The 25,735-nt window shown below is 60.1% G+C and overlaps 1 protein-coding gene across 6 annotated transcripts; it reads left to right on the top strand.

Annotated features, from left to right (window-relative positions):
- The first annotated feature begins 445 nt into the window (after positions 1-445).
- On the top strand, positions 446-24,187 carry LOC138243406 (uncharacterized). Of its 6 annotated transcripts, XM_069198983.1 has the most exons (13): positions 553-642; positions 1,222-1,374; positions 2,083-2,434; positions 5,458-5,654; positions 7,676-7,814; positions 11,437-11,724; positions 12,407-12,688; positions 15,559-15,662; positions 19,307-19,400; positions 19,934-20,206; positions 20,718-20,990; positions 22,867-22,989; positions 23,058-24,187. In XM_069198983.1, exons 5-13 carry the CDS (start codon positions 7,751-7,753, stop codon positions 23,129-23,131), a joined length of 1,575 nt encoding a protein of 524 aa, XP_069055084.1. In that variant the 5' UTR covers positions 553-642; positions 1,222-1,374; positions 2,083-2,434; positions 5,458-5,654; positions 7,676-7,750; the 3' UTR covers positions 23,132-24,187. The 6 variants fall into 6 exon arrangements, with proteins under 6 accessions (XP_069055082.1, XP_069055083.1, XP_069055084.1 ...); XM_069198984.1 differs by lacking the exon at positions 1,222-1,374 and having other exon boundaries at positions 597-642; XM_069198985.1 differs by lacking the exons at positions 1,222-1,374; positions 2,083-2,434.
- Positions 24,188-25,735: the final 1,548 nt, after the last annotated feature.

Consider the following 25,735-nt stretch of genomic DNA (forward strand, 5'->3'; position numbering starts at 1 on the left):
AAATACTGGGATGTGAAAGGCGCTATATAAGTGCTAGGAATTATTATATACTAATATTGTTATTATGGTGAAATACTGGGATGTGAAAGGCGCTATATAAGTGCCAGGAACTCCTATGGGGTTATCTGTGGAGTTATGATGACTAGAGCCGTGTGATGGGAGATGACAGGACGCAGAAACTGATCCCCCGAGCCCGCGTCGCTGGAAACGACGCTGTAAAGTATCTCTCTTGGAGCCGATGACAAGCGCCGAGCCCACAGACCCCACAGACCCCACACACACCACGCCCGCAGCCGCTGTCAACACAGAAACAGGAAGTGAAAGCGCTTGGGTCAGGGAATGCGGCGGAACTCGCGCCGGACTGCGAACCCGCCAAACCCACAGGGGGGGGGGGGGGATCCGCCCGGCGGCCGCGCTCTTCACACGCCACAGGCAGAAGCGCTCACACCTGAACCCCCCCGTCCGCCGCCGCCCTATCAGCAATGGCCTCGCCCGTGACGTCACCCGTCGTCAGGCGGACGAGGGCGCCGAGGGGCGGAGAGGCGGCGGACGGGTCGTCCGTCTTCACCGCCCTGTGGGGAAAAGACGACAGGTGGCGGTTTCTCTTCCTCCACCAGGCGGGAACAGGTTTTCCCCCGCCGTGTAAGTCAGTATCCGTGCGTGTCGGGGAGAAAGAAAGGTGGTTTTTGTGACATATCCACAACGAGCGAGTTTCCTCCTCCTCCTCCTCTTCCTTCGACGACGCCGCCGCCGCCATTTTGTCGGACTCGGTAACGACGACGCCCGAGTGTTTTTAATCGTTTTTTAAACCGCAAACGGGGGTAAATACACACAAAGACACGCGTGTCACCAGGTGATAGACCAGGGGGCGCCTCAGGTGTCCTGAAACCGACAGTGAAGCCCCACTTGGTCCACAGTCCTGAGGCGGAGGGTTTCGGCGGAGAAGCGGTTTGAACGCCTCCAGTGAGCGAGGGGGCCGCCCGGCTGAGTCAGGCCCTTCTCTGAGGCGGACGGGGGGCTTGTGTGTGAGCTGGGACCCCGGCCGTGTGGCTCCGAGCCCCGCTGTCCGCCCGCGGTGTCCTGCAGCCCTGGGCCCGGGAGTGCTGGTCAGGGGCCCGGGGAGAAGCGGGCTGGGCTCGGTGCCGTCAGAGGTCGTGTCTGCGGCGGGGGGGGGTGGTACGTGTTGCTCGGTCTTTTCTCACGAATGTCTTCGGGTTTTAGATGAGATGGGATTTTATTGTCGCCCTGAGGGGAATCTTTTGTGGACACCCAGCATTTCTGGCGGCGTGGGGAGAGGAAAGTGTTCAGTTTGGAGCAGAGACGAGCAGGTCCTCGGGTCTCCCTAATTAACTAATTACCGTCTCCTGGATGGGGGTAAGACTCTCTTCCCATGTTTATTATCTAAAGTCTTGTGGGTACCGATTCTGGTCTCCAGTAGTAGGGGGATCGTATTACTCTGGATTGTGGACTTTTTCTTTTTACCTGAGTTTTTATAATGAGTGGGCAGCGTGAAACTTGATAAGAATGTGAGAAAAAGAGCACTAGACCCACACTCGCACCCAGGACAGGAGCCCTGTGGCCCCGAGTTACTCAGGGGTCCGAGGGGGTCGGGTTACAGGTCAGTTCACTGTCATGTCCACAGCTGCAGGAGCTGTGGCTCTGGGGCTCAGGATCTGAGCCTGTGGCTGAAGGGTTGCCGGTTCGAATCCCACGGCCAGCAGAGGAATCCTACTGCGTTGGGCCCCTGAGGGAGGCCCTTCACCCCAGCTGCTCCAGGGGCGCTGTACAATGGCTGACCCTGCGCTCTGACCCCCAGCTTCTCTCTCCCTGTCTGTGTCTCCCGGCGAGCAGGCTGGGGCCTGTGAGAAGACCCACTCCTCATGCAAGGAACTGTACAGGGCCGCTAAAGAGATCCGATCTTAAATGAAAGGCATGAGCAAACACAGAACAGCAACAGCAGCAGTTTAAATCTAATACATCACAGGGGGGAGAAACACCCATCGGTGTGAGCCAGCGGTAGACACGTCTTGACTAGAAAATAAAATAAACAACCACGTGGGAAGAGTTCTTGTCTTTCCCCAGGGTCCTGCACTGACAGAGCAGCAGAGTCCAGTCCCTCGTGTCTTCGTTCTGGGCCCGCTGGCCCCTCTGCTCTGGGCTCCTGCTGCCCCCCGGTGGTGGGAGGGGGGACAGCCGCCACTGTAGAGACCCCCAATCGGAGCACGAGCCCCAGCAGACCCCAGAAACGGGTCGAGTGGAGGGGCTGGTCTCCGGGGGAGGAGGTCTCGTCTCGGGGCGCCGAGGCGGTGAGGAGCAGTTGGCGCTGCGGTCAGCACAGGGCCGCAGGGTCCCCCCGTGAGAGAGTCTGGGGGCCGCAGGGGTCTGTCTGGGGGGAGTCTGCACGGTCTCCCCGAGCTGGTGTGGGCGTTCTCAGGTAGGCCTCCCGGTCCGCTGTGTTTGAGAAGTGTCTCCTCTCGTTGCGGTCAGTCGGGATCGGAGTGTTTACTGAGGCGAAAGGTCAGATCGTTCATATGAACCGGGGGGTGACCTCGGTTCTCAATTGTCGGGGTCCACTTGAGTTCACCTCCGCCTGAACTGAACCGCCGTGAATCAGAGGGGTTCAGGAGTTTCACCAGTCATTCTGTGGGGGGATTCACCCAGAGATCACAGAAGGGGAGTGTGTGTGTGTCCAGGTCTCGCCTCCGCTGTTCAGTGTTGGACAAGGGACAGTCAACCTGCTGTCTGTCAGTCGGACTGTAAGAACAGGGCAAGGAGATGCCTCAGTTATCGCCAGGAGAGAAAGACTAAGATCTAGTGGGCTTGTGGCTCTTGGACCAGCAGGAGGGGATCGGTAGGGCGCTTGTTCAGGGCAGGAGGGTGGATTCCCAGAATCTCACTGGACCACAGACGGAGTCTGTTTTCCCAGACTGAAGAGACTCGCTGCTCCTGTCGGACCCTGAGTGTCCAGGTCCTGCTCTTCGCTGTGCAGTGGGGTCTGGGACTCGACTGGAGTCTGACCAGCACCAGTAAGAAGAGGGACTGGTCTGGGACTGGACTGGAGTCTGACCAGCACCTGTAAGAAGAGGGACTGGACTCTGACCAGCACCAGTAAGAAGAGGGACTGGTCTGGGACGGGAGTCTGACCAGCACCAGTAAGGAGGGGGACTGGAGTCTGACCAGCACCAGTAAGAAGAAGGACTGGTCTGTGACTGGAGTCTGACCAGCACTGGTAAGAAGAAGGACTGGTCTGTGACTGGACTCTGACCAGCACCAGTAAGAAGAGGGACTGGACTCTGACCAGCACCAGTAAGAAGAGGGACTGGTCTGGGACTGGACTAGACTCTGACCAGCACCGGTAAGAAGAGGGACTGGACTCTGACCAGCACCGGTAAGAAGAGGGACTGGTCTGGGACTGGACTGGAGTCTGACCAGAGCCGGTAAGAAGAGGGACTGGTCTGGGACTGGAGTCTGACCAGAGCCAGTAAGAAGAGGGACTGGTCTGGGACTGGACCCTGACCAGCACCGGTAAGAAGAGGGACTGGAGTCTGACCAGCACTGGTAAGAAGAGGGACTGGTCTGGGACCGGAGTCTGACCAGCACTGGTAAGAAGAGGGACTGGTCTGGGACTGGACTCTGACCAGCACTGTTAAGAAGAGGGACTGGTCTGGGACTGGAGTGGACTCTGACCAGCACCGGTAAGAAGAGGGACTGGTCTGGGACTGGAGTCTGACCAGCATCGGTAAGAAGAGGGACTGGTCTGGAGTCTGACCAGTACCAGTAAGAAGAGGGACTGGTCTGGGACTGGAGTCTGACCAGCACCGGTAAGAAGAGGGACTGGTCTGGGACTGGAGTCTGACCAGCACTGGTAAGAAGAGGGACTGGTCTGGGACTGGAGTCTGACCAGCACCGGTAAGAAGAGGGACTGGTCTGGGACTGGACTCTGACCAGCACCGGTAAGAAGAGGGACTGGACTGGGACTGGAGTCTGACAATCACCAGTAAGAAGAGGGACTGGACTCTGAACAGCACCAGTAAGAAGAGGGACTGGACTCTGAACAGCACCAGTAAGAAGAGGGACTGGTCTGGGACTGGACTGGAGTCTGACCAGCATCAGTAAGAAGAGGGACTGGTCTGGGACTGGAGTCTGACCAGCACCGGTAAGAAGAGGGACTGGTCTGGGACTGGAGTCTGACCAGCACCGGTAAGAAGAGGGACTGGTCTGGGACTGGAGTCTGACCAGCACCGGTAAGAAGAGGGACTGGTCTGGGACTGGAGTCTGACCAGCACCGGTAAGAAGAGGGACTGGTCTGGGACTGGAGTCTGACCAGCACCGGTAAGAAGAGGGACTGGTCTGGGACTGGAGTCTGACCAGCACCGGTAAGAAGAGGGACTGGTCTGGGACTGGAGTCTGACCAGCACCAGTAAGAAGAGGGACTGGAGTCTGATCAGCACCGGTAAGAAGAGGGACTGGTCTGGGACTGGAGTGGACTCTGACCAGCACCGGTAAGAAGAGGGACTGGTCTGGGACTGGAGTCTGACCAGCATCGGTAAGAAGAGGGACTGGTCTGGAGTCTGACCAGTACCAGTAAGAAGAGGGACTGGTCTGGGACTGGAGTCTGACCAGCACCGGTAAGAAGAGGGACTGGTCTGGGACTGGAGTCTGACCAGCATCGGTAAGAAGAGGGACTGGTCTGGAGTCTGACCAGTACCAGTAAGAAGAGGGACTGGTCTGGGACTGGAGTCTGACCAGTACCAGTAAGAAGAGGGACTGGTCTGGGACTGGAGTCTGACCAGCACCGGTAAGAAGAGGGACTGGTCTGGGACTGGAGTCTGACCAGCACCGGTAAGAAGAGGGACTGGACTCTGACCAGCACCGGTAAGAAGAGGGACTGGACTGGGACTGGAGTCTGACAATCACCAGTAAGAAGAGGGACTGGAGTCTGAACAGCACCGGTAAGAAGAGGGACTGGTCTGGGACTGGAGTCTGACCAGCACCAGTAAGAAGAGGGACTGGGCTCTGACCAGCACCAGTAAGAAGGGGGACTGGTCGCGCTGCTACAGGGTTCTGTCCACAGGACCAGTGTGGACACACCGAGCAGACCCACTGGTGATTCCTGGCTGGGCCACAGGGGGGCGCTCGCTGCAGGTACTGAGGCAGAGGGAGAGGGGTCCCCTGGACACAGGAGCTGGGTGTGGGGTTCAGACTGGGTGTTGGCAGGCAGGGGGAGTGTCGTGTGGACGGACAGGATGTTGCAGGTCAGTCCTGGACCGAGTGTCACCCCAGGGTCCATTGGCAGGGGTTCTGTCTGGGCCTGCAGCAGCAGGACTGGAGTCACCCAGGTGTCCATGTCAGAGGCGCAGTCAGACACAGCAGAGACAGTGTCCAGGGGGGTCAGGTGTCTCTGTCTTGCTGTGCTGTTTGTTTATAAAGCTTTATAATTTATTATTCAATCCCCAGGTCTTGACCCATCATGGCCTCCTGATCACCCCCCTCTCTGAACTGGCCTCATCCCTCTGCTCTCCTCCCCCTGAGAGCTGCTGTGTGTGAGAGGACTGGAGCCTCATGCAGATGGGGTACACACTGGTGGAGCAGGAGGGGATCCCCGTTACTGTCCAGAGCTCCGAGGGGAGAGTCCAGAGAAGAGCTGCAGACGTGTAAGAGGTTATTATTATTATTATTATTATTATTATTATTATTATTATGAATGAGCAGCAGATGAGTGGTTGAGAGGGGTGTGCTGCGCCCACAGCTGATGCTCTGACAGCTGGAGAGATGAAGCTCATGAACAGAGCACCAGCAGCAGCTCTGAGATGGAGGCTCACAGGCGGGATCCACGGCCCTTCCTCGTTTCCCCTGCCCCTCCCTCCTCTCCCCACCAGGGGGAGCCGTGGAGCAGGAGAGGGAGAGGGCTGTGGGGGTGTCGGGGTGTCAGCGGGGGTCCGATCAGTAGGACAGAGTCCCTCGTGATGTCAGGTGTCTCTCTCCAGGGCCGGAGCTCAACACTGTGGTAACGGGGTCAGGGTTAGTCAGACTCTGCTCAAGCTTGGGCTGGTCCCTGGCTCACTGGGCTGTACTGCACTGTACTGTGGTTTTACCCTGCTCTCACTGGGCTGTACTGCGCTGTACTGTGTTTTTACCCTGCTCTCACTGGGCTGTACTGCGCCGTACTGTGTTTTTACCCTGCTCTCACTGGGCTGTACTGCGCTGTACTGTGTTTTTACCCTGATCTCACTGGGCTGTACTGCACTGTACTGTGTTTTCACCCTGGTCTTACTGGGCTGTACTGCGCTGTTCTGTGTTTTTACCCTGCTCTCACTGGGCTGTACTGTGCTGTACTGTGGTTTTACCCTGCTCTCACTGAGCTGTACTGCGCTGTACTGTGGTTTTACCCTGCTCTCACTGAGCTGTACTGCGCTGTACTGTGGTTTTACCCTGCTCTCACTGAGCTGTACTGCGCTGTACTGTGTTTTTACCCTGCTCTCACTGGGCTGTACTGCGCTGTACTGTGTTTTTACCCTGCTCTCACTGGACTGTACTGTACTGTGTTTTTACCCTGCTCTCACTGGGCTGTACTGCGCTGTACAGGAGATCACACACTCAGGTATTCGAAGCTCCTTTGCCAGGCGGAAGGTTTTGACGAGTGTCGATGGTGTCGCTGGTGTTTCTACCGGTCCGATCCCTCTCTCACACTGCAGCAGGCTCTGGAAAGTCCCTGCAGGGAGACTTCGAGCAGCGAATCAGCACACAGTGCTGGTGCCGAGTCATCAGGTGTGAGGGAGAGGGCACAGAGTCTGACACTGCAGTGCTGTTCAGCAGCTCTCTGTCCATAGTCTTCAGACTAGGCTTCAACAGCAGGGCTGGGCAGCTTGTTCCCCACCCCCACCCCTCTCTGTGTACAGCAGAGCCTCCTGTCCTGACTGGAACAGCTCAGCCAGCTTGTTCCCCACCCCCACCCCCCTCTGTGTACAGCAGAGCCTCCTGTCCTGACTGGAGGAGCTCACCCAGCTGTGTCTGGAGAGAAGCCAGGGTATTGGCTTCAACAGCAGGGCTGGGCAGCCTGTTCCCCACCCCCACCCCTCTCTGTGTACAGTAGAGCCTCCTGTCCTGACTGGAACAGCTCAGCCAGCTTGTTCCCCACCCCCACCCCCCTCTGTGTACAGCAGAGCCTCCTGTCCTGACTGGAGGAGCTCACCCAGCTGTGTCTGGAGAGAAGCCAGGGTATAGGCTTCAACCACAGGGCTGGGCAGCTTGTTCCCCACCCCCACCCCCCTCTGTGTACAGCAGAGCCTCCTGTCCTGACTGGAGGAGCTCACCCAGCTGTGTCTGGAGAGAAGCCAGGGTATCGGCTTCAACCACAGGGCTCGGCAGCTTGTTCCCCACCCCCACCCCTCTCTGTGTGAAGTGTTAGCTTTTAACTGAATTAAATAAAATCTGTACAAACGAGTTGTGATTTAAGAACCAGAGGGGTGTCGTGATTGGCTGGTGAGGCAGAGAGGCGGTGACTCGGAGGGGGAGTGCTGTGATTGGCTGGTGAGGCAGAGAGGCGGTGACTCGGAGGGGGAGAGCTGTGATTGGCTGGTGAGGCAGAGAGGCGGTGACTCGGAGGGGGAGAGCTGTGATTGGCTGGTGAGTCCAGGGATGGACAGGAGTTTCCCTTGACTGTGTCTGAGTGCAGCTCGGTGTCGAAGCCCTGCAGCTCCAGAGGAGACCCGTCTTGACCCGCTGTCCCCTGGAGACCACTGTCCTGACCATGAAGACCTGCGCCTGGCCAGCTCTGGTCCTGGCAGCGCTGTCCCTGTCTGTTCAGGCTCAGGGTAAGACGAGCGCGGCTGGCTTCAAATGCACACACTCCTCCGGTGTTTTTGTTATTGTGGGTAACTGCAGTTTCCTTACTTACTTCCTTACTTTGTGAAATGTCATAACGTGTGACATGAATTGAAGACGAGGCAGAGATCTTCATCGCAACTTCTTTGTTGACAGAAGAGGCTCAGCTGTGTGAAGTATCTGATCGTAACAGTCTGGTGTGAGAGAGAGAGGTCACTGGGTTTACAGTGAGGGAGAGAGAGAGACGGGTCACTGGGTTTACAGTGAGGGAGAGAGAGAGACGGATCACTGGGTTTACAGTGAGGGAGAGAGAGAGACGGATCACTGGGTTTACAGTGAGGGAGAGAGAGAGAGACGGATCACTGGGTTTACAGTGAGGGAGAGAGAGAGAGACGGATCACTGGGCTTACAGTGAGGGAGAGAGAGAGAGACGGATCACTGGGCTTACAGTGAGGCAGAGAGAGAGACGGATCACTGGGTTTACAGTGAGGGAGAGAGAGAGACGGATCACTGGGTTTACAGTGAGGGAGAGAGAGAGAGACGGATCACTGGGTTTACAGTGAGGGAGAGAGAGAGAGACGGATCACTGGGCTTACAGTGAGGGAGAGAGAGAGAGACGGATCACTGGGCTTACAGTGAGGGAGAGAGAGAGAGACGGATCACTGGGCTTACAGTGAGGGAGAGAGAGAGAGACGGATCACTGGGCTTACAGTGAGGGAGAGAGAGAGAGACGGATCACTGGGCTTACAGTGAGGGAGAGAGAGAGACGGATCACTGGGCTTACAGTGAGGGAGAGAGAGAGACGGATCACTGGGCTTACAGTGAGGGAGAGAGAGAGACGGATCACTGGGCTTACAGTGAGGGAGAGAGAGAGACGGATCACTGGGCTTACAGTGAGGGAGAGAGAGAGACGGATCACTGGGCTTACAGTGAGGGAGAGAGAGAGACGGATCACTGGGTTTACAGTGAGGGAGAGAGAGAGACGGATCACTGGGCTTACAGTGAGGGAGAGAGAGAGACGGATCACTGGGCTTACAGTGAGGGAGAGAGAGAGAGAACCAAGGACTGATCACGCCCATCTATAAGAGTGGAGATAAACTCGATCCCAACAACTACCGGGGCATCTGTGTGAACAGTAACCTGGGGAAGGTATTCTGCAGTATCCTAAATACACGAATACTGGCCTTCCTTACCGAACACAATGTCCTGAGTAAAAGTCAGATTGGCTTCTTGCTAGATCACCGCACATCTGATCACATTTACACCCTACACACACTGATAGACAAACACGTCCACCAAAAACACAAAGGAAAAATTTTTGCCTGCTTTGTCGATTTCAAAAAAGCATTTGACTCGATTTGGCATGAGAGATTGTTTTATAAACTACTCCAAAGTGGCATAGGGGGCAAAGTGTACGACATCATTAAATCAATGTATTCAGAGAGCAAATGTGCAGTGAAAATTGGAAACAAAAGGACTAAATTCTTCACCCAAGGCCGCGGGGTGAGACAGGGCTGCAGCCTGAGCCCAACACTGTTCAATATCTATATCAATGAATTAGCAGGAATGTTGGAGCAGTCTGCAGCTCCTGGTCTTACACTACACGACACAGAAATCAAGTTCCTGCTCTACGCAGATGACCTGGTCCTGCTGTCGCCCACAGAACAGGGGCTGCAGCAGAACCTGGCACTGCTGGAGCAGTACTGTCAGACCTGGGCACTGACAGTCAATCTGGACAAGACCAGAGTTATGGTTTTCCAGAAGAAAGCCAGACCTCAGGGAAACAGGTACAAATTCACACTGAACAAGAACACATTGGAGCACACATCCAGCTACACATATCTCGGTCTCACCATCAGCTCTTCCGGGAGTTTTGACCTGGCAGTGAAGGCACTGAGGGAGAAGGCACTCAGGGCTTTCTACGCAATAAGAAGGAGGCTCTTCAACATCAACCCACCAACAAGAATCTGGCTCCAAATATTTGAAAGTGTAATCCAACCCATTGCCCTATACGGCAGTGAAGTTTGGGGTCCCCTCACAGACCAGGATTACACCCAATGGGACAAACACCCCACAGAAACTCTGCACATGGAGATCTGTAGAATCATCCTCCGTGTGCAGAGAAAAACTCCTAACAACGGGTGCAGGGCCGAATTAGGCCAGTACCCACTATTGATAAACATACAGAAAAGAATATTAAAGTATTGGCTACACCTAAAAAACAGCGACCAAAATTCCTACCACCACAAAGCCCTGCTGAGCCAAGAGCTGAGCCCAAAACAGAGCCCCCTGAGCCAGCTGGTCCTGAGGCTCACCGACCTGAGCCACACCAACACTAACCAGCCTCAGGACAGCACTGCTAGAGCACCACAACCCAGACTCAACCACATCACAGCACAGATCAAACAGCAATATCTCACACACTGGGACACACACACACAAACACAACATAAACTGGAATGCTACAGAACCTTAAACAGACAATACACACTAGCTGAATATTTGACCAAAATAAAAAATAACAAACAGAAACAGACCCTGACGAAGTACAGGCTCAGTGACCACAACCTGGCCATAGAAACTGGGCGACACAGGCAGACCTGGCTGCCCAGAGAGGACAGGCTGTGCTCCCACTGCCAGCAGGGAGAAATAGAGACAGAGGTGCACTTCCTACTGCACTGTGACAGATACTCTGGGATTAGAGAAACATTCTTCCCGAAATTCAGAAATCTAATCCCAGAGTTCCCACACCTGCCAAAACCACAACAGGTCCCAATCCTACTGGGAGAGGGAGGAGGGAACTCAGTTGATCTGGCAGCCCAGTATGTGATCTCCTGTCACAGCCTGAGGAACAGTGAGTCCGTCTCCCAATAATGCTCCAGCTGCCTACAGTATGTCAATATTATATAATATGTCTTTGTTGTAAATGTCTGTAACATGTCTGTAGATTTTATTTTACTTCTATTTTTTGTTTTGTTCTATGTTAATTTTATTATTTTTATTTGCTTTGGCAACACTGATTGTACCCATCGGTCATGCTAATAAAGCACCTTGAATTGAATTGAATTGAGAGACGGATCACTGGGCTTACAGTGAGGGAGAGAGAGAGACGGATCACTGGGCTTACAGTGAGGGAGAGAGAGAGACGGATCACTGGGCTTACAGTGAGGGAGAGAGAGAGAGACGGATCACTGGGTTTACAGTGAGGGAGAGAGAGGGCGAGACTCCTGTAGATCTGTCCTCTGTCAATGACCTGGGTGTGTCCAGTTCAGTGATGAAGAGCAGTGTACAGGGAGAGAGACAGACTCACCTGTGTCCCGTCAGTGACCCGTGTGTGTGACCTGTCTCTGTCCAGTCCAGTGCCCGGTGTGTGACCTGTGTCCGGTCAGTGACCCTGTGTGTGACCTGTGTCCGGTCAGTGACCCTGTGTGTGACCGGTGTCCAGTCAGTGCCCCGTGTGTGACTCGTGTGTGACCGGTGTCCAGTCAGTGCCCTGTGTGTGACCCGTGTGTGACCGGTGTCCAGTCAGTGCCTGGTGTGTGACCGGTGTCCAGTCAGTGCCTGGTGTGTGACCGGTGTCCAGTCAGTGCCTGGTGTGTGACCGGTGTCCAGTCAGTGCCCCGTGTGTGTCCCGTCCCTGTCCAGTGCTGCACCGGGCGGTGGACCTGACCGCCTGCCTGTCCAACGACACGGAGTCGCAGGCGCTGGGCCAGCTGGACGGGGACCAGATGTTCTTCGTGGACCTGGAGCTGCGGCAGGCCGTCCTCACGCTGCCCCCCTTCGCTGACCCCTTCGCCCTGGGGCCGGACTCTGTGGCCCAGGCGCTGGCCAGCAGGCAGCTCTGCAGGAACAACCTGGCCACCGCCGCCCGCGCCGAGGGCTTCCCGCCAGAGACCGCCGGTGAGGGGCCGCGGGGCCGGGTCCGCTGCACACACAGGGTGGGGGTGACCCTGACCTTTCACCTTTCACCCTGGGACAGGAGACTCTACTGTACAAAGAGAGGGGTGGGGGTGGGGAACAAGCTGCCCAGCCCTGTGGTTGAAGCCGATACCCTGGCTTCTCTCCAGACACAGCTGGGTGAGCTCCTCCAGTCAGGACAGGAGGCTCTTCTGTACACAGAGGGGGATGGGGGTGGGGAACAGGCTGCCCAGCCCTGTGGTTGAAGCCGATACCCTGGCTTCTCTCCAGACACAGCTGGGTGAGCTCCTCCAGTCAGGACAGGAGGCTCTTCTGTACACAGAGGGGGGCGGGGGTGGGGAACAGGCTGCCCAGCCCTGTGGTTGAAGCCGATACCCTGGCTTCTCTCCAGACACAGCTGGGTGAGCTCCTCCAGTCAGGACAGGAGGCTCTACTGTACACAGAGGGGGGTGGGGGTGGGGAACAAGCTGCCCAGCCCTGCTGTTGGGGTCACTGTTATAGAGGGACATCTGGGGTTCACCGCCTGCAGGGGGTGGGGGGCCCCCATCTGTCCTGCTGGGAAGCTCCGAGCTGTTCCCAGAGAGCAGCAGCTCTCTCCCCTGCGTGGGTCCGCCGGGGGTCACGATGGCGACTGACCCCCGATTCCTTCCTCTCCTCCCCGCAGAGCCCCCCGTGGCCATGGTGTACCCCAAGAGCGTGGTGCGGCCGGGGGAGCCCAACACGCTGATCTGCTCCGCCCAGCGCTACTACCCCTTCCCGCTGGGCCTGGCCTGGGCCCGGAACGGCGAGCCGGTCGCCGGGACGACCCCCCAGACGCTGTCGCTGGTCCGCCGCGACGCCACCTACAGCTGCTACTCGCTGCTGCCCTTCAGCCCCCGGCCCGGCGACGTGTACACCTGCCACCTGCAGCACCGCGCCCTGCGCCGGCCCCTGGTGGTGGCCTGGGGTGAGTCCTGCCCTCCTGCCCTCCTGCCCCTGGGGGTGGCCTGGGGTGAGTCCTGCCCTCCTGCCCCTGGGGGCGGCCTGGGGTGAGTACTGCCCTCCTGCCCTCCTGCCCCTGGGGGTGGCCTGGCCTGAGTACTGCCCTCCTGCCCTCCTGCCCCTGGGGGTGGCCTGGGGTGAGTCCTGCCCTCCTGCCCTCCTGCCCCTGGGGGTGGCCTGGGGTGAGTCCTGCCCTCCTGCCCCTGGGGGTGGCCTGGCCTGAGTACTGCCCTCCTGCCCCTGGGGGTGGCCTGGCCTGAGTACTGCCCTCCTGCCCTCCTGCCCTCCTGCCCCTGGGGGTGGCCTGGGGTGAGTCCTGCCCTCCTGCCCTCCTGCCCCTGGGGGTGGCCTGGGGTGAGTCCTGCCCTCCTGCCCCTGGGGGTGGCCTGGCCTGAGTACTGCCCTCCTGCCCTCCTGCCCTCCTGCCCCTGGGGGTGGCCTGGGGTGAGTCCTGCCCTCCTGCCCTCCTGCCCCTGGGGGTGGCCTGGGGTGAGTACTGCCCTCCTGCCCTCCTGCCCCTGGGGGTGGCCTGGGGTGAGTACTGCCCTCCTGCCCTCCTGCCCCTGGGGGTGGCCTGGGGTGAGTACTGCCCTCCTGCCCTCCTGCCCCTGGGGATGGCCTGGGGTGAGTACTGCCCTCCTGCCCTCCTGCCCCTGGGGGTGGCCTGGGGTGAGTCCTGCCCTCCTGCCCTCCTGCCCTCCTGCCCTCCTGCCCTCCTGCCCCTGGGGATGGCCTGGGGTGAGTACTGCCCTCCTGCCCTCCTGCCCCTGGGGGTGGCCTGGGGTGAGTACTGCCCTCCTGCCCTCCTGCCCCTGGTGGTGGCCTGGGGTGAGTCCTGCCCTCCTGCCCTCCTGCCCCTGGTGGTGGCCTGGGGTGAGTCCTGCCCTCCTGCCCTCCTGCCCCTGGTGGTGGCCTGGGGTGAGTCCTGCCCTCCTGCCCTCCTGCCCCTGGGGGTGGCCTGGGGTGAGTCCTGCCCTCCTGCCCCTGGGGGTGGCCTGGGGTGAGTCCTGCCCTCCTGCCCTCCTGCCCTCCTGCCCCTGGGGGTGGCCTGGCCTGAGTACTGCCCTCCTGCCCTCCTGCCCCTGGGGGTGGCCTGGGGTGAGTCCTGCCCTCCTGCCCTCCTGCCCCTGGGGGTGGCCTGGCCTGAGTACTGCCCTCCTGCCCCTGGTGGTGGCCTGGGGTGAGTCCTGCCCTCCTGCCCCTGGGGGTGGCCTGGGGTGAGTCCTGCCCTCCTGCCCTCCTGCCCCTGGGGGTGGCCTGGGGTGAGTCCTGCCCTCCTGCCCTCCTGCCCCTGGGGGTGGCCTGGGGTGAGTCCTGCCCTCCTGCCCTCCTGCCCCTGGGGGTGGCCTGGCCTGAGTACTGCCCTCCTGCCCCTGGTGGTGGCCTGGGGTGAGTCCTGCCCTCCTGCCCTCCTGCCCCTGGGGGTGGCCTGGGGTGAGTACTGCCCTCTTGCCCTCCTGCCCCTGGGGGTGGCCTGGGGTGAGTCCTGCCCTCCTGCCCTCCTGCCCCTGGGGGTGGCCTGGGGTGAGTCCTGCCCTCCTGCCCTCCTGCCCCTGGGGGTGGCCTGGCCTGAGTACTGCCCTCCTGCCCTCCTGCCCCTGGTGGTGGCCTGGGGTGAGTCCTGCCCTCCTGCCCTCCTGCCCTCCTGCCCCTGGGGGTGGCCTGGGGTGAGTCCTGCCCTCTTGCCCTCCTGCCCCTGGGGGTGGCCTGGGGTGAGTCCTGCCCTCCTGCCCTCCTGCCCCTGGGGGTGGCCTGGGGTGAGTCCTGCCCTCCTGCCCTCCTGCCCCTGGGGGTGGCCTGGGGTGAGTCCTGCCCTCCTGCCCTCCTGCCCCTGGGGGTGGCCTGGGGTGAGTACTGCCCTCCTGCCCCTGGGGGCGGCCTGGGGTGAGTACTGCCCTCCTGCCCTCCTGCCCCTGGGGGTGGCCTGGGGTGAGTACTGCCCTCCTGCCCCTGGGGGCGGCCTGGGGTGAGTACTGCCCTCCTGCCCCTGGGGGCGGCCTGGGGTGAGTACTGCCCTCCTGCCCCTGGGGGTGGCCTGGCCTGAGTACTGCCCTCCTGCCCCTGGGGGCGGCCTGGCCTGAGTACTGCCCTCCTGCCCTCCTGCCCCTGGGGGCGGCCTGGCCTGAGTACTGCCCTCCTGCCCTCCTGCCCCTGGGGGCGGCCTGGCCTGAGTACTGCCCTCCTGCCCCAGGAGCACAGATAGATAGATACCCCCTCTGTCTCTGTGGTGAGGGTGACCCTGCGCCCCGTGTGTCTCCTGTCCCCTCTGTCTCTGTGGTGAGGGTGACCCTGCGCCCCGTGTGTCTCCTGTCCCCTCTGTCTCTCTGGTGAGGGTGACCCTGCGCCCCGTGTGTCTCCTGTCCCCTCTGTGTCTCTGTGGTGAGGGTGACCCTGCGCCCCGTGTGTCTCCTGTCCCCTCTGTCTCTGTGGTGAGGGTGACCCTGCGCCCCGTGTGTCTCCTGTCTCTCTGGTGAGGGTGACCCTGCGCCCCGTGTGTCTCCTGTTCCCTCTGTCTCTGTGGTGAGGGTGACCCTGCGCCCCGTGTGTCTCCTGTCTCTCTGGTGAGGGTGACCCTGCGCCCCGTGTGTCTCCTGTCCCCTCTGTCTCTGTGGTGAGGGTGACCCTGCGCCCCGTGTGTCTCCTGTCTCTCTGGTGAGGGTGACCCTGCGCCCCGTGTGTCTCCTGTCCCCTCTGTCTCTGTGGTGAGGGTGACCCTGCGCCCCGTGTGTCTCCTGTCTCTCTGGTGAGGGTGACCCTGCGCCCCGTGTGTCTCCTGTCCCCTCTGTCTCTCTGGTGAGGGTGACCCTGCGCCCCGTGTGTCTCCTGTCTCTACAGAGGTGCCCCCTGAGGCCCGGCCCGGCGCTGTCCTGACGGTGGTCTGCGGGGTGGCGATGGCGCTGGGGATGCTGGGAGTCGTGACCGGCTGCCTCCTCTTCTGCGTGAGCAGCTGAGCACACACTGATACACAACCTACACACGCCTACACGTAGACACTGATACACAACCTACACACGCCTACACGTAGATACTGATACACACCACACACACACTGATACACACCACAGACACACGCGTACGCACCTACACACTGATACACACAACCTACACACGCCTACGCATAGACACACTGATACACACCACACACAGATCACAGACGCACAGACACACACTCTCCTTCCTACACACACTGATACACACCCCAGACGCCTACACTCAGACACGCACAGATACACACTGGTACACACGTACACACGCTGATATACACCAGACACGCACTGACGCACGCCACACACTGATAAACACAGACACAGATCACAGACGCACACTCACGCACACAGATACACACACACACACTCGCACCTTGTCAAGCTGGAGTTTGTGCAGCATGTTGTGGGGGTGTCTAGGTGTGTGTGTCTGCAGCACCAGAGCACTGCCCTTCCCGTCTCCTGTGTGTCACTGCGCCGCCTGAACACATTAAACTGCGTGTTGAGAGCTGGTGGTCTGTGTGTGGTGGTGTGGGGGGGTCACTCGGGGTCACCTGGGGTCACTCTCTCTCTCTCGCACTCCGGGCAGGGGCTCGGCTCGGGTGGGCTGGGCGTTTACTACAGGCTTGTCGTCCGCAGGGAGAAGAGCAGGCGGAGGGCGGAGAGAGGACAGGAAGTGAGGCCGTAGGAGACAGGAAGTGAGGCCGTAGGAGACAGGAAGTGAGGCCGTAGGAGACAGGAAGTGAGGCCGTAGGAGACAGGAAGTCCCTTAGCGAAAGTGCGGCCCCCGACCCCAGTCCCTGGGGGCCCTGTAGGGGGTATCGGCTGTAGGAGCAGAGTCCCCAGACAGAGAAGTCAGTCGCCCACCTGGCTGTAGGAGGGAGGAAGGCAGGACCCCCCCCCAGCAGAGTGAGTGACCAATGGGCAGCCGCACAGCTGGAGGTGGGCGGGACTTCCTGTGGCCCTGCCGGGCTGTGGTCAGGAAGTGATGTCGAGGAAGATCCCAGGTTAGAGGCAGCGGCCCTCGTCCGCTGTCTGTCCATCCGCCCAGCCCTTCGTTAAGGACCCGATCGGTCGTGTGGGGCGCGGTTCGGAGACCCGGGGGGGCAGGACCCTTTCGAGGCGGTGAAGGGACCGACTCCCCAAGCGTCGGGGTCTCCTCTGCGCGGCCCGGCGCGCACCCCTGCAGTGGAAGGTGAGAGCAGCACACGCCGTCCGCTCTGAGACTCGCCGCGCAGCAGCAGAGTCTCGAACCTGTGACCCCTGTGGGCTCTCACACTGCCCTGCCCCCTCACAGCACAGAGAGAGTGAACAGCACAGAGTCTCGAACCTGTGACCCCTGTGGGCTCTCACTGCCCCCTCACAGCACAGAGAGAGTGAACAGCACAGAGTCTCGAACCTGTGACCCCTGTGGGCTCTCACTGCCCCCTCACAGCACAGAGAGAGTGAACAGCACAGAGTCTCGAACCTGTGACCCCTGTGGGCTCTCACTGCCCCCTCACAGCACAGAGAGAGTGAACAGCACAGAGTCTCGAACCTGTGACCCCTGTGGGCTCTCACTGCCCCCTCACAGCACAGAGAGAGTGAACAGCACAGAGTCTCGAACCTGTGACCCCTGTGGGCTCTCACTGCCCCCTCACAGCACAGAGAGAGTGAACAGCACAGAGTCTCGAACCTGTGACCCCTGTGGGCTCTCACTGCCCCCTCACAGCACAGAGAGAGTGAACAGCACAGAGTCTCGAACCTGTGACCCCTGTGGGCTCTCACTGCCCCCTCGCAGCACAGAGAGAGTGAAGAGCACAGAGTCTCGAACCTGTGACCCCTGTGGGCTCTCACAGCACAGAGAGTGAACAGCACAGAGTCTCGAACCTGTGACCCCTGTGGGCTCTCACTGCCCCCTCACAGCACAGAGAGAGTGAACAGCACAGAGTCTCGAACCCGCCACCCCTGTGGGCTCTCACTGCCCCTCACAGCACAGAGAGAGTGAACAGCACAGAGTCTCGAACCTGTGACCCCTGTGGGCTCTCACTGCCCCCTCACAGCACAGAGAGAGTGAACAGCACAGAGTCTCAAACCCGCCACCCCTGTGGGCTCTCACTGCCCCTCACAGCACAGAGAGAGTGAACAGCACAGAGTCTCGAACCTGTGACCCCTGTGGGCTCTCACTGCCCCCTCACAGCACAGAGAGAGTGAACAGCACAGAGTCTCGAACCTGTGACCCCTGTGGGCTCTCACACTGCCCCCTCACAGCACAGAGAGAGTGAACAGCACAGAGTCTCGAACCTGTGACCCCTGGGGGCTCTCACTGCCCCCTCACAGCACAGAGAGAGTGAAGAGCACAGAGTCTCGAACCTGTGACCCCTGTGGGCTCTCACTGCCCCTCACAGCACAGAGAGAGTGAGGAGCACAGAGTCTCGAAGCATGTGAGGCATGCTGGGAGCACACAGAGCAGGAGAGCGCGAGAGAGTCTCGAACCCGGGACCCCTGTGAGGCATGCTGGGAGCTCACAGAACAGGAGAGAGAGAGTCTCAAACCCGCCACCCCTGTGAGGCATGCTGGGAGCTCACAGAGCAGGAGAGAGAGAGTGTCGAACCCGTGATCCCTGTGAGGCATGCTGGGAGCTCACAGAGCAGGAGAGAGAGAGTCTTGAACCCGCCACCCCTGTGAGGCATGCTGGGAGCTCACAGAGCAGGAGAGAGAGCGTCTCGAACCCGCAACCCCTGTGAGGCATGCTGGGAGGTCACAGAGCAGGAGAGAGAGAGTCTTGAACCCGCCACCCCTGTGAGGCATGCTGGGAGCTCACAGAGCAGGAGAGAGAGAGTCTCGAACCCGCGACCCCTGTGAGGCATGCTGGGAGCTCACAGAGCAGGAGAGAGAGAGTCTCGAACCCGCCACGCCTGTGAGGCATGCTGGGAGCTCACAGAGCAGGAGAGAGAGAGTCTCGAACCCGCCACCCCTGTGAGGCATGCTGGGAGCTCACAGAGCAGGAGAGATAGTGTCTCGAACCCGCACAGCGGAGTGAAAGAACAGCAGCGGCTCTTCCTGGTCTGTACTGTGAGAGCAGGGCTCAGCTCTGTCTCCCTGCAACACACACACACACAGAGTCACCATCTCTCTCCCCACACACGCACACAGTCACTGTCTCTCTCTCCACACACACAAATTACTTTCACTCTCATAGCGACAGCCTCTTTCCCCAAATACACACACACAATCGCCATCTCTTCACACACACACACACAATCGCCATCTCTCTCCACACACAGTTTTTCCACACACAAAATTTACTTTCACTCTCATAGCGACAGCCTCTTTCTCCACACACACACACAATCACCGTCTCTCTCTCCACACACACACACTCGCAGTTTTTCCACACACAAAAATTACTTTTATAGCGACAGCCTCTTTCCCCAAACACACACACACAGAATCACCGTCTCTCTCCCCACACACACACACGCACAGTCACTGTCTCTCTCCCCACACACACACAAATTACTTTCAGACTGGTAGCGACAGCCTCTTTCTCCAAATACACTTTGTGTCTCTTCCTGTTGGCCTCTCTCCACCCACTACCCCTGCGTCTCTCTCCGCAGTCTGCTCACCCTGCGGGTCTCAGCATGTCTCCTGTCCTCGTCTCTCTCTGGGTCCAGCTGCTGGTCGGGGGACCCTGGGGCCGCCCTGGAGTGGGTAAGTCAGCCCGGGGGTCTCTTCTACAGCGAGGGGGGGCAGAGAGACAGACAGTCACAGATGGGGCAGGAGCTCTTCTCTGTGCGGTATAAACACATCACATGACCGCAGTGTCCTGCAGTGGAGACCACACCGCTGACCCCAGTGCTGGGAGTGATCAGGGGAGAATCGCTGGGGACCAGTGCACACGCACTGCAGGGGCTGTGTTCCAGTAGCAGACGAGTAACTGTCGGAGTGTTTCAGTCGCGTTCCCTGCTCTGGGTGGTGTTTGGGTTTGGACTGCCTTCGTGAGGGTTTCTGTGCGAAAGCTCGTCTCTGAGGCTGTGGCTCTGGGGCTCAGGATACGTGTCTGTCCTACTGCGTTGGGCCCCTGAGCGAGGCCCCTGACCCCAGCTGCTCCAGGGGCGCTGCACAACGGCTGACCCTGCGCTCTGACCCCCAGCTTCTCTCTCTCCCTGTCAGGCTGGGGTCTGTGAGAAGACCCACTCCTCGTGCTCAGAGACCTGATGTTAAAGAGCTCGTCTCTCCTCCAGAGGGATACGCCTACGAGTCGCTGGAGATCTGCGAGTTCGACCCCAGTAACCTCACCGGGCTGGTCTACATCCACAGCCAGGTCTTCAACAGGCTGGAGTACCTCCGCTACGACAGCAGGGTGCAGCGGTTCGAGGGGTACACCCGCTTCGGCATCGCGAACGCCCAGAGGTTCAACAGGGATCCCGGCGTCATGGCGACCATGCTGGCCAACCGGGACCACTACTGTGTGCCCAACGCCAGGCTGTTCAACAGCTCCATACTGAACAAGACGGGTGAGCACGAGCCCACACTGTACACAGAGAGGAGCGGGGGTGGGGAACAGGCTGGATGAGCACCTGCAGCCAGGACAGGGGGCTCTACTGTACACAGAGGGGGGTGGGGGTGGGGAACAAGCTGCCCAGCCCTGTGGTTGAAGCCGATACCCTGGCTTCTCTCCAGACACAGCTGGGTGAGCTCCTCCAGTCAGGACAGGAGGCTCTGCTGTACACAGAGGGGGGTGGGGGTGGGGAACAGGCTGCCCAGCCATGTGGTTGAAGCCGATACCCTGGCTTCTCTCCAGACACAGCTGGGTGAGCTCCTCCAGTCAGTACAGGAGGCTCTACTGTACACAGAGGGGGGTGGGGGTGGGGAACAAGCTGCCCAGCCCTGTGGTTGAAGCCGATACCCTGGCTTCTCTCCAGACACAGCTGGGTGAGCTCCTCCAGTCAGGACAGGAGGCTCTTCTGTACACAGAGGGGGGTGGGGGTGGGGAACAGGCTACAGTGTGACGCTCTGCCCCCCCAGTGGCGCCGGCGGTGAGCATCACGGCGCTGGGCGGCGGGGCGGACGGCTCGCTGGTGCTGGTGTGCCACGCCACGGGCTTCTACCCCCCCCGCATCTCCGTCACCTGGCTGCGGGGCGGCGGGGCGGCGCCGGGGGGGTCCAGTGGGCTGCTGCCGGACGGAGACTGGCTCTACCAGACCCACGCCTTCCTGGAGCCCGGCCCGAGGCCCGCGGAGCAGCTGTCCTGCATCGTGGAGCACCGCAGCCTGGCCCAGCCGCTGGTGGTGCCCTGGGGTGAGTGTGTGTGTGTGTGTGTGTCCACTGAGCTGACCCCCCCTGGGGTGAGTGTGTGTGTGTGTGTCCACTGAGCTGAGCTGACCCCCCCTGGGGTGTGTGTGTGTGTCCACTGAGCTGAGCTGACCCCCCCTGGGGTGTGTGTGTGTGTCCACTGAGCTGAGCTGACCCCCCCTGGGGTGTGTGTGTGTGTCCACTGAGCTGAGCTGACCCCCCCTGGGGTGTGTGTGTGTGTCCACTGAGCTGAGCTGACCCCCCCTGGGGTGTGTGTGTGTGTCCACTGAGCTGAGCTGACCCCCCCTGGGGTGTGTGTGTGTGTCCACTGAGCTGACCCCCCCTGGGGTGAGTGTGTGTGTGTGTGTCCACTGAGCTGACCCCCCCTGGGGTGAGTGTGTGTGTGTGTGTCCACTGAGCTGAGCTGACCCCCCCTGGGGTGAGTGTGTGTGTGTGTGTCCACTGAGCTGAGCTGACCCCCCCTGGGGTGAGTGTGTGTGTGTGTGTCCACTGAGCTGAGCTGACCCCCCCTGGGGTGAGTGTGTGTGTGTGTGTCCACTGAGCTGACCCCCCCTGGGGTGAGTGTGTGTGTGTGTGTGTCCACTGAGCTGAGCTGACCCCCCCTGGGGTGAGTGTGTGTGTGTGTGTGTGTCCACTGAGCTGACCCCCCCTGGGGTGAGTGTGTGTGTGTCCACTGAGCTGAGCTGACCCCCCCTGGGGTGTGTGTGTGTGTGTGTGTGTGTGTGTGTCCACTGAGCTGAGCTGACCCCCCCCTGGGGTGTGTGTGTGTGTGTGTGTCCACTGAGCTGACCCCCCCTGGGGTGAGTGTGTGTGTGTGTGTGTCCACTGAGCTGACCCCCCCTGGGGTGAGTGTGTGTGTGTGTGTGTCCACTGAGCTGACCCCCCCTGGGGTGAGTGTGTGTGTGTGTGTGTGTCCACTGAGCTGACCCCCCCTGGGGTGAGTGTGTGTGTGTGTGTCCACTGAGCTGACCCCCCCTGGGGTGAGTGTGTGTGTGTGTGTCCACTGAGCTGACCCCCCCTGGGGTGAGTGTGTGTGTGTGTGTCCACTGAGCTGACCCCCCCTGGGGTGAGTGTGTGTGTGTGTGTCCACTGAGCTGACCCCCCCTGGGGTGAGTGTGTGTGTGTGTGTCCACTGAGCTGACCCCCCCTGGGGTGAGTGTGTGTGTGTGTGTCCACTGAGCTGACCCCCCCTGGGGTGAGTGTGTGTGTGTGTGTCCACTGAGCTGACCCCCCCTGGGGTGAGTGTGTGTGTGTGTGTCCACTGAGCTGAGCTGACCCCCCCCTGGGGTGAGTGTGTGTGTGTGTCCACTGAGCTGAGCTGACCCCCCCCTGGGGTGAGTGTGTGTGTGTGTGTCCACTGAGCTGAGCTGACCCCCCCCTGGGGTGAGTGTGTGTGTGTGTGTGTGTCCACTGAGCTGAGCTGACCCCCCTGGGGTGAGTGTGTGTGTGTGTCCACTGAGCTGACCCCCCCTGGGGTGAGTGTGTGTGTGTGTGTGTGTCCTGTCCAGGGTGTGTGTGTGTGTGTCCTGTGAGGGGCTGGTGTCCTGTCCAGGGTGTGTGTGTGTGTCCAGTGAGGGGCTGGTGTCCTGTCCAGGGTGTGTGTGTGTGTCCAGTGAGGGGCTGGTGTCCTGTCCAGGGTGTGTGTGTGTGTCCAGTGAGGGGCTGGTGTCCTGTCCAGGGTGTGTGTGTGTGTCCAGTGAGGGGCTGGTGTCCTGTCCAGGGTGTGTGTGTGTGTCCTGTGAGGGGCTGGTGTCCTGTCCAGGGTGTGTGAGTGTGTGTGTGTGTCCTGTGAGGGGCTGGTGTCCTGTCCAGGGGGTGTGTGTGTGTCCAGTGGGCTGAGCTGACCCCCCTGTCCCCCCAGAGCCCCCGACGGCCCCACCGGACTGGAGGCTGGTCGCCACGGCGCTGTGGGCTCTGTCGCTGGGCCTGGTCCTGTCGCTGGCCGGGGCCGCGTCCCGCTGGGGCCGGAGCAGCAAGCAGACAGGTGGGTCTTCACTGCGGACCGCGGCCCGGCCGGTCCTGACCGGTCCTGACCCGCCTCTGTCTCCGCAGGCGGCCGGGTCGCGGCCCGGATAGCGGCGGTCCTGAAGGGGCGGCTGAGGCCCGCGGCCCTGGGCGCGTGGTGATGACATCACCCGGAGCGCCAGGCTGGGGGTCGTGACCGTGACCCGGCCCGAGAGACGCTTCTGTTGGGTGTCTCTGGCCTGTCCCCCCCCCGGCCCGCTGCCTGTCCCCCCCCCGGCCCGCTGCCTGTCCCCCCTCAAATAAAGCTGCAGTCGATCGCGTCTCGCCCCCCTGTCTGTGATCTCGTCCGCTGTCCCCCCCCCCACGCACGCCCCCGCCTGTCCCGAGAGGAGTCCCCCGAGCTCTCCGGCCGCTGGGGGTGTCGGCAGTCTCTGGCAGAGTGGAGGTTCCCCCCCAGACCCCCCCTCCTGGCTGTGTTCCCAATCCCATCACCCTGCGGGCTGGTGGAAAGTCCCGGGCTTCCCAGCCTGCCCCAGCCCGCTCTCACTTCCTGCCTGAGGGGCCGCAGTCCAGCTCCGCTTCCTGCCTGAGGGGCCGCAGTCCAGCTCCACTTCCTGCCTCCTGCCTGTGTCTGCAGCAGGGCTGTCCAGTCCTGCTCCTGGAGGGGTCAGTGTGTGTCTGCAGCAGGGCTGTCCAGTCCTGCTCCTGGAGGGGTCAGTCAGTGTCCAGTCCTGGTCCTGGAGGGGTCAGTGTGTGTCTGCAGCAGGGCTGTCCAGTCCTGCTCCTGGAGGGGTCAGTCAGTGTCCAGTCCTGGTCCTGGAGGGGTCAGTCGGTCAGCGTGTCCAGTCCTGCTCCTGGAGGGGTCAGTCGGTCAGCGTGTCCAGTCCTGCTCCTGGAGAGAGGACAGCAGTGACTCTCCTGTGTGCCTCTCTCACAGGAGAAGTGATCCGTGTTGGGCTGGTGCCGTCCGCCTCAGGTTCTGCTTTCAGGCCCGAGGAGGAACTGCACAGGAAGTGAGAGGAGGAGGAAGAGGAGGAACTGCACAGAAGTGGGAAGAGGAGGAAGAACTGCACAGAAGTGGGAGGAGGAAGAGGAGGACTCTCGGACTGTGTTTTGACCTGCTCGGATTTGGATGCCGTTCTGTCTTCCCGGTTCACTGTCTCGCGGACTGTCACTATTATTGTGTGCACTATTAAACCCCTGTGTGTTCCCTTGCACCACGCCTCCTGTCTTCTCCAGCTCTCACCGCATCGCATAGCGTCTTCTCCAGGACCTGACACGGATCTCAGTCCGTGTTCCTGACGGACCGGTCTGCACCGGGGTCCGCCAGACTGCTCTTCCCAGAGAGTTCAGTCTGATCACAGCTGAAGCACGAGTCTCTGGAAACGAGGCGTCTGCGACGAGTTTCTCCACTGGGGACACTCCAGCAGCAACAGCAGTCCTGACGCAGGCGGAGATCAGTCCCTTTACTCCTCATCGACGCACAGAGCCCTCGTCAGGCTTGTGGGAGACAGCCCGGGACCCCAAGAGCCCGCAGGCTGAGGACCGAGGTCCGTGTCGGCCATCACTGGGCTGATTGGAGTGATTGTAGTGATAACAGAGCCCGACTTGCAAACTCTGTTTCACAGCGCGGTGTGGTTAACCGCTGTGATCGAATCCACACAGCTCCTCTGTGCCGGGGGGCGATGTGCTCGTTCCTCTCGGCTGGGGGTCTCTCTCGAGGGCACGACGCCGCATCAGTCTGGGGAGCAGAGGGAGTGCTGTGCTCGGACTCGGAGGAGCAGGACCGAGCCGGACTGCTGCCCTCAGACTCGTGAGCTGTACAGCCGACAGCAGAGCCTCCTGCTCTCTGAGCTCATGCAGCACCAGCCACAGGGGTCACACTGACAGGTAGGGGTACAGGCTGGGTTCCCCTGCCATCTTTTCCCAGATGTTCATGACTATCCAGAGGCTGACAGTGGGAAGACAGGTATGGATTAGTTGGGCTGTGGGTTGCATGATCTCTCCTGTATTCTTTTCCCAAATTTTCCAGGATGTCCAGAGGCTGACAGTGGGAAGACGGGTATGGATTAGTTGGGATGTGGGTTGTATGATCTCTCCTGTATTTTCCCAAATTTTCCAGGATGTCCAGAGGCTGACAGTGGGAAGACGGGTATGGATTAGTTGGGATGTGGGTTGTATGATCTCTCCTGTATTCTTTTCCCCAGTTTTCCAGGATGTCCAGAGGCTGACAGTGGGAAGACAGGTGTGGACAGGGAGTTGTGATGGAGGTTAGATGTTCTCTCCAGTCTCTTGTTTCCCTAGTTTTTCAGGATGACCGGAGGCTGACAGTGGGAAGAGAGGTATGGATTAGTTGGGATGTAGGTTGAATGATCTTTCCTGTATTCTTTTCCCCAGTTTTCTAGGATATCCAGAGGCTGACAGTGGGAAGACGGGTGTGGACAGGGAGTTGGGAGGGAGGTGAGGAGCTCTCTGCTGTCTGTATTTCTTCCTCTGTGGCGTCTCTCTGCTCGTCTCTTTCTCTCAGTCCAGCTGCATGTGGTCTGTGAAACAGCAGCTTCGCAGTGCTGAGCTGGGATTAGGACCGGTGGGTTGCAGAGTTCAGGGTTCGATTCCAGAGGGGGACACAGCTCTTGTACCCCAGAGACAGGTACTTCAGTTACTGTTCTGATGTTTTATTATAGAGGTGTATTGTGGACAGTGTAGTGTTGACAATAGTGTGCTGACGTCTCATGAAGGCTGTACCTTAACACTGGCACTCGGTG

Source organism: Lepisosteus oculatus, chromosome 14 (genome assembly GCF_040954835.1).
Source record: "Lepisosteus oculatus isolate fLepOcu1 chromosome 14, fLepOcu1.hap2, whole genome shotgun sequence".
In the NCBI taxonomy this organism is placed as follows: Eukaryota; Metazoa; Chordata; class Actinopteri; order Semionotiformes; family Lepisosteidae; genus Lepisosteus; species Lepisosteus oculatus.

What these genes read in the sequence shown, in the direction of transcription:
- LOC138243406 (XM_069198981.1), top strand. Translation starts at nt 483, where the DNA reads ATGGCCTCGCCCGTGACGTCACCCGTCGTCAGGCGGACGAGGGCGCCG. An exon ending in CCTGTCTGTTCAGGCTCAGG is followed by an intron (nt 7,815 to 11,436) that starts GTAAGACGAGCG and finishes ACCGGTGTCCAG; the next exon opens with TCAGTGCCCCGTGTGTGTCC. An exon ending in CTTCCCGCCAGAGACCGCCG is followed by an intron (nt 11,725 to 12,406) that starts GTGAGGGGCCGC and finishes TCCTCCCCGCAG; the next exon opens with AGCCCCCCGTGGCCATGGTG.